The following is an 8,116-nucleotide window of genomic DNA, read 5'->3' as shown; positions in this document are numbered from 1 at the left end:
TCACTCATACAAACTATTTTATTTACTTATTTCAATAGGTACACATTAAAGAGAATTAATAATGTTATAATAATTTATACGGTACATATAGTATTATCAAAATTTTGTTCAAGCTAACGCCTCCAAAAATATGCGTACACAGCATGATCAAAACATAAACATACAGCTAAACAAATATGTAAATACATTATAATTTATACAACAAAAAAATTAAATTAAACTATTATTATAAAATGGAGAGATTTCCTTTTGTGTTCTTAATGGATAAACTCAAAAATACTTGACAAATTTATTTTTAATTCTTTTATTTCTAGAAAAATATATTATAAACGAGTAGCATGGGTAGAATTCTATTTTCAAAAAACAGATCGTTAATGTATAATTAACGATCTGTTTTGTAAATATATATTATTTATTTATTTAAATATCAGTTTTTATTTAAAATGAAAAAACAGTACTCTTATAGAATCCCTTCGTTGTCCGTCCGTCCCTTCACGTTTCCGTTAAGACCCTTTTTCTTTGAAACGCATGGAGGTATCAAGTTGAAATTAATATCATATACTCAGGTCTGCAATCTCTTAAAGCAGTAAAAAAATCAAGCTTCTAAATCCAGGCAATCAAAAGATACAGCCGTTTATGTTTCATTTATATAGCATATTTTGACAGTCGCAAAGGGAATCAAAGCTTATAGTACTTCCCGTTGATCAAGAATAATTAAATTTGGCAAGAAGCAATGTCATGGAGCACAAGTGAAGGAAAAAACTCAAAAACCTTAAATTTGTAGTTATTTCACAAAAAAAAAATTAAAACTTGATAATTTTGTACGGAACCCTCGTTGCGCGAATCCGGCTCGACCGGCTTTTTAATTTATATTTAAGCAAAACTTTAACAAGATTGACAAGTCGTGGATCAATCAAAAATACCACTGATACCACCAAGGTGATCCACGAGTAACTATCATTTATATTTTTGAAATGGAAACGGTTAATTAATAAACATAACTAATTATAATAATGTTAATAATGTTATTGTTTAAAACGTGTATTCTAATATATAATAGATTGTTAATCACCTTTAATTAAATTTGACACCAAGCATTATTGATTACATTTTTAATGATCCCACCGCTAGGTTAAGAGGAACTTGTAAAATCAACAACAAATTAAAAATGTTTTCTCGGATACATAATGAAACATTAAATAACATAAATTATTCGTACATAATTTATTTACAGTAATATATTTATTTATAATTACACGTAAATGTCATTTGTTTAGAACAGAAAATATTAATGATTGTTTGTATCTATAATAAGTTTACTGTTGTAATCTTTTGGAGAAAACAATAAAGGGTATCTATCTATCTATTATTTTTTAACCTTGTTACATTAAGAAAGTAAATTAAAAGAATTTGAGTAATTACTCACCAACAGTAATTTAGCTGAAAGTACACTAAAAGTATATATATATATATATATATATATATATATATATATATATATATATATATATATATATATATATATATATATATATATATATAAGCGATTCACCAGCACTAAATACTAATTCTACACCAGTATTTTTTTTTTCAGTTTTAAAATAGACTTACTTATATATATATAACACGTATTTCTTAAGAAAGAATTATTCTAATACACACATAAGTCAACAAGGAGAATATATAATTATTATTAATATTTAATTAGCATTTATATATAATCTATTACTCCAATAACAATATCACATACGGTAATAACTAGACGATAACTAATTTTATTTAAATATAACAATCAACAAGGACATACATTCGATGGTACCATGGTGTAATTACATAAATATTTTTTTTTGTTTGTTATTATTAATTCGTATATTATTAATTATATAATTAATTAATTAATGTGCGTAATGATTGAATATGATCACCGATAGCGCGCGCACTAAACATATTTAATTATATTTAATTAATTATTACAATTAAAAGATCATAATTAATTATATTCGTTATTGAAAACTTTTATTGATCTTACATATGTAATTATACGGTACATATATTAACGACGGTAAACATTACTGGCTTATTATTCAAGTTACTTTAGAATCACTTATTAAAATGTAGAATAAAGTTACACAGAATAGTTAATATGTATTTCTCGCTACAATTAGATTGAAATAGCCTCGTGGTTTTACATTTAGTAGTATATTATATTATATAATATAATAATAATAATATAGTGTCATTCGTATATATTTTTTTTATAGTTTTATTAATTTTAAAATACTACTGGTCGAATACAAAAGCATTGATGCATAGCAATCTAAGGGGACTCCTTAAAAGTAGTTAACAATAAAATACTTTTATAAGTAATAAATTATTTCGCATAATGTACGACTCTCTAAAAGGGTAAAACTATTATAACAAAATGTTGGTTTATAAACTTGTAAAGGTTTATCAAAATTGATTCTGTTTCCAAGTTGACGTCATGGGTCTTGATCAAATAGTCTTGATTTTTGATTGAAAAGTTATAGGGTGTACCTCAGGGGTCTATACTTGGCCCTCTTCCTTTTATAATTATTTTTTTTAATCTAATGTTAAGAGTTAAAAGGAATAGTTATAGAGTTTTTCATTTGTAGATATGCCAATTATAATTGTATTATAAAAGTCAGCAATTAATCTCTTGATTTTATTAATCAGTGCAATTGGAATCTTTCTTGATGACAAAACTGAAACTTGCTTTTATACGTATATCTAAACAATTAATTAACTTTATTATAACTTGTGTCTCTCATATAAATATAATGTAGAGTTTTGCTTATAAACTAACATCCACAGATTATACTACAATCAAGAAATTAAATAATATCCTAAAATCAATGAAAATTTATTTATTTCAGTTCCTTTTTTCTTGGGGAGTGAATCGGAATCTTCTAATAATATACTAGAAGATAAAGCAGATGTTTAACAATGGAGAAATAATGACTCAAATAATGATTATAACAGCAGTTGTTATACAAAATATATATTACAAAAAAAATAGAGTCATGACTTTTTAAAGCGAAATTAGGCTTTATAAGATATGTATATTGTCAGCAGAGTGCTAATTTCTTTTTGGATTCTGAAATCCCAATCGTTATAATTTTCTGAATATTATGTTTCTATGTTTACCTGCATAACGTCAATTTGTAGACAGTTCACAAATACAATTCAAAATTCAACAAAAATATTTAACATAATATTTAAAAGATGCAGTACATTGTACTTTGGACAATCATGGATGCCATTTACAAACATTCAATAACGATTTTGCAAAATATATCTAGCTTGGTTTAAGTCAAAATTTCCTCAAGAAAGATAAATACGTTTGTCGTCTACATTATCTAGTACTGAGTCTAAAATATTAGACGTATTGGAGATCAAATAGATACGTTCATTTTTTTTTTTTTGCCTTTTATTAAATACAAAATTGTGCTATAACTAACTTAATTAAACATCCTTCAATAACAGATTTGATGATAAATTTTAATATTATCAGAATTATTTCCTGGTATGACCTATTCTTTACGTTATTGGAAAGACAAATAGTTTAGCAGTCCACAGATGAAAGGTAATTGCGTATAGACATGAACAATATAATATGAATACCACAACTATGACACTCATGGTGATGCCCATGCGATTCCCAATAACTTAGGTATTATGCTTCTTACGAGTATACCAGGGACTGCACTTAATGTCTAACTTTCGAAACACAATAATCGTGAATTTTGTGAAGTTACATTATGAACTGAGCTTTTTAGTTTCGTACATAATCATATTGACAATGCCATACAATATCTGGATAAATATTTACTCAATTTTGTCACTCTTCTGTATTGTAGCCAGAAAATAACATGGACGTCTTGATTTTATCCTCGCAGGATAACAACTCTACACAAAATAAATTCTCTCCGAACAACGTAACTGTATTGTCTTCATCCCTGTACCATATAAGTATCAATAGATTGGAGACGGAGATGCAACTGTAACACTTTTTGCTGAAACACTGAGAATGTTACATGCGTTTGAAATATTTGAAGGTATAGAAGAGTGAAACACCTTAGCGTATGTTAAATAAGCTAATAATAAAATAATAGTTGAAATTAACAAGTCGCTGTTTGTTAATGATACACCGTTATGTATCGATACAATCAGAATTGTCCCTTTAACTAGCACAAATAGACGTATATATCTGACTGACATCATTGAAAATCTTAATTCTAATAAAAAAGATACACCTATTTAGAGACGTGACATTTTGTTCGACTTAATTTGGCTTTAATAGCACACTGATAGTAAACTACTGTTCGCTCTGATTCATTATTATTTTTAATGCTCAGTTCTTGCAGATGTCCCAACGATTAAATGAAGACATTTCTCAAAAAATTCCCGTCATAACAACAAAGTATCTAGTCAACATCGTCACTCATACAAACAGACAAATATGCGAGTAGACCATTTTGAACTACTTAAAATTACAGATAAATATTAATACTTAAAAATATGCCTACACTAAATTAGAGTAATATTGTCTAAATTACATCGTTTGATTTCACAATTCTAAATCCATCTAGCGAGAGTTATATACAAGATAAGTTTTACAAAAAATAAATAACTATAGCATACTGATTCATTACATACGATATGTCAGGCAGTAAAGTCACTAGGCCACATAATATTGTTTGACATAATCCTGGATGTAAATATGTGTTTAAACCGATATTCTCATTTTATCTCTCGTCAATTTCAACCACTCAGAAATATAAAATGAGTATATATAAAACAGTCACATATCTGAGAGTATTCGATACCTTTCATGTCCCTAAAATCATCGGCCTATCACAAAAGGTCTTTTCAATAAAGCTACCACTTCTTTAGACATCCATTTCAAATTTGTCAATCACTACACATGATATCACACGTCTAAACTACCGAACGAACTTTATTCGTTTACTCTTATCGGATAACATTTAAAAACTTCAACATTTATCGTCATCTAAATACATATTTATACCAGAAATCACAAAAGCAGCATGATACGTGATATAGATTTTATGCTTACATAGATCTTAAATTAAAGTAGCTTGGATATACTTAACATTGTCATTTCTGTTTCCGCAACATCGTACACAATATTGTGTATAGATATTTTTAATAGCATCAATATTGTAACTGTCACGAATAACGAAGATCATCGTAACAGCCTTTAAATTGTAACACTGAATTTTATAGATAACGTAATTATAATTTATAAAGATAGGAGCAAAATAAATTATGAAAGTTGGAGCACTGAAGCTTCACAAGTCACATTTAGTACTATACTTAATATCTAACAATTAATAGTCGTAAAAATTCAAGACGACAAATTGACAGCATTTTCAGTAACACTAATCGTATATGATGTAGTAGTAGTAATTGAGACAAAGCCTTACGTCTAAAGACAGACTATAGAAATGCTCTGACCCATATGCAAGCTATTCGATAATGATACTCCCATTTCGGACTGAAGCTTGCGATCCTCCATATTTCTAAGGACACTCAAAGATGAAGGACTAAAAACGCCTCCGACAATCCTGTTTTAATTCTACAGATTCCAATTACTTGGAAAGTTATAGCTAAAATTTTTATTGTTACACTTACACTTAATGAAAATGAACGTCGAATTAAAAACATTGTATGTAGAATTTCAAAGATATATTGAACATACATATATACTATAGAATTAAAACAGAATATAAGAAATCCAATACTAGTATAGCTTGCATCTAAACACTCTATTGGAAGAGCCTATAAGTGAAGGATATTAGGACACAACAATGAAAATTATTTACCATTCATTTATAAATTTACGTATAAGAGATTTATTTTACGTAACACTACAAAGATGTTTTGATTCCATTTAGTAGGTATTAGAAATCATCATTGGTCCTATAAGGTACTACAATGTTGCTGGTAACATCGATATTCGGTAAAAATAATCTATAAACTATAAAAGACTAGGAAATTATACTAACACTACAATATTGAATATCCCATATCACATTCTTGACGAATTACGTGTCTTACATCGTTTTAAAACATCTAATTGTAATGTTAAAACTTATAGGTATTAAACAATGTAAAGTGATCTTCATTACAGAACAAATTCGAACTTTAGTTGTATTCACACAGCGACAAAAGAATTATTTTATTCGAGGACATGGACATTATTTTAACAAGTAAGTTTTTTTTTTTCTAAATAATTCTCCTGTAAATCTGCAAAGTAAAACCTAAGAAAAGGCATATTTCTAAAACTGTTCAACTCCACAATAGTAAACTTTGTAATCACCTTCATGCCAAAATCTTTCCATTGAAATTATTCGACAACATTCTAACAACATAATTTCATAGATCACGTTTCTCTAACAGGTGTTGGACCCCAGATTTTTAATGACAAACAACAACGTGTATAAACTAAAATTCTTTATAAAATAGGTTTACTCTCTGTTCTAGATCTTAGGGCACCCGAAAACAATCTTACACTAAAGGTAAACAAAAATCCTTTTAAAGGATAACAAGCGATATCAACAAATCTGTCTTTTATCAGAGGTAATGAACGTCTTCTAAAATCTAGCAACTTATCTTCTTGTGCTTAATTCGTTGTGCATATGCACATTTGTATACTAACAATAGTAATTGTATAGGTGAAGCAAACTGTTCTATCCATGCTTCTAAATTGTTTACTGCAGTGACCAAAAAAAAAAATACAATTGACCAAAGTAATTTAAAACATGACTTGTACAGATTTACTCATAATGATACAATATTAATATGATGTAATACATATTAAATCTATGAATTTACCCAAAGCAATTGTTTAAAATAACTATTTGTCTCACCTATACAAAACTTTAGTGCTTTAACATTATTGATAGCACACGAATCCACGGCTCTCGTCCTTATAAATACCTGTTTGAAGCTAATATACCTTAATCGTCTATACAAATAAAAGCAATCAAACATTCATTTACAAAATCTTCGAAAACACACTCTCCAATAGACACGAGCTTACTAATCCATGAACACTTGCATCACATGACCTTCTACAATTAATGTCCATTAACAAGTCACAGACAATATATTAAAACAGGAAGTGGTATGGGGAGTGATGGAAATAAAGGATGATTGAGCATGACCGTGATTGGAAGACTTGAGCAAAAGGAACGGATTCGAACACAACTCATCAGAAATGTACCCGTTGATTCAGAAGCTCTTATTGTTAATCTCGATAGCGGAATAACTAATACAGTAATTACTGTCAAAGTAACAGCAAATAATACAAGTGATAGTAAAGTACAGTTATGTATAGACAGTTCATCAGTATTACATCACAATATTAGATTAACAGTTTAGTAAATAAACGCGGGATGTAGCGGTGGCGGAGGTACGCGCGGTTGCTTGTCGAGGGGAGCACAGCAGGCTGGCTCACAGCACGGCGTGGTGTATGGTGCTGGCACGAGTGTGTATTGCGTTGGTGGACCGTAAATAGCTGGAGTAGCTGGAATTAAACATACTCATTATTATTTTAGATTAAATTTTACTGAGACACCATTATAACTAACAATTCGATCATTTTAATTAAAACTTAATTGCATGGCTGTGTTTCGGTTTTAAGGGTGAGATATGGCGTGAATTTACAGGGTACAGACGAATGACATCTGAGTCCTCAGGAATGGCAACGCATGGGGGGTATCATGGGCGAAACAGTATACTCTGTTATGTCCATGGTACTGCTCATGTCTATAGGCGACGGTTACCACTTTCCACCAGGTGGGCCGTCAGCTTGTTTGCCTAAGTTGTATAAAAAAAAAAGTTTAATTACATCAAACACATCAATACACAGTCCATAATATCGCCCACAATAATTTTTACATTAAATCAGCCATTATCTGTATATTGGTAAACATAAGACTTCCCCATAAAGAGAGTTTATTATGGAGGACAACTTAAAAAAAAATCGTATCTTATATTAATGAGTTTAGTACCCCTAAAGGACCTAATCTTTTTTTTATTGGGTGATAATGGAATGATAACCCCGCCT

General features: G+C 29.0%; 1 protein-coding gene across 1 annotated transcript in view; it reads right to left on the bottom strand.

Annotated features, from left to right (window-relative positions):
- Window positions 1-2,349: 2,349 nt before the first annotated feature.
- The window catches only part of LOC113521062 (protein boule), a 30,821-nt gene continuing 25,054 nt past the window's right edge, over window positions 2,350-8,116 (bottom strand). The window contains exon 4 of the mRNA XM_026906494.3: window positions 2,350-7,573. Within this exon, the coding sequence (XP_026762295.1) occupies window positions 7,425-7,573 (149 nt within the window). The 3' untranslated portion in view covers window positions 2,350-7,424. The remainder of the gene's footprint in view (window positions 7,574-8,116) is intronic.

Source organism: Galleria mellonella, unplaced genomic scaffold (assembly GCF_026898425.1).
Source record: "Galleria mellonella isolate WM207_F2 unplaced genomic scaffold, CSIRO_AGI_GalMel_v1 utg377, whole genome shotgun sequence".
In the NCBI taxonomy this organism is placed as follows: Eukaryota; Metazoa; Arthropoda; class Insecta; order Lepidoptera; family Pyralidae; genus Galleria; species Galleria mellonella.
This window is presented reverse-complemented; position numbering and strand designations above follow the sequence as displayed.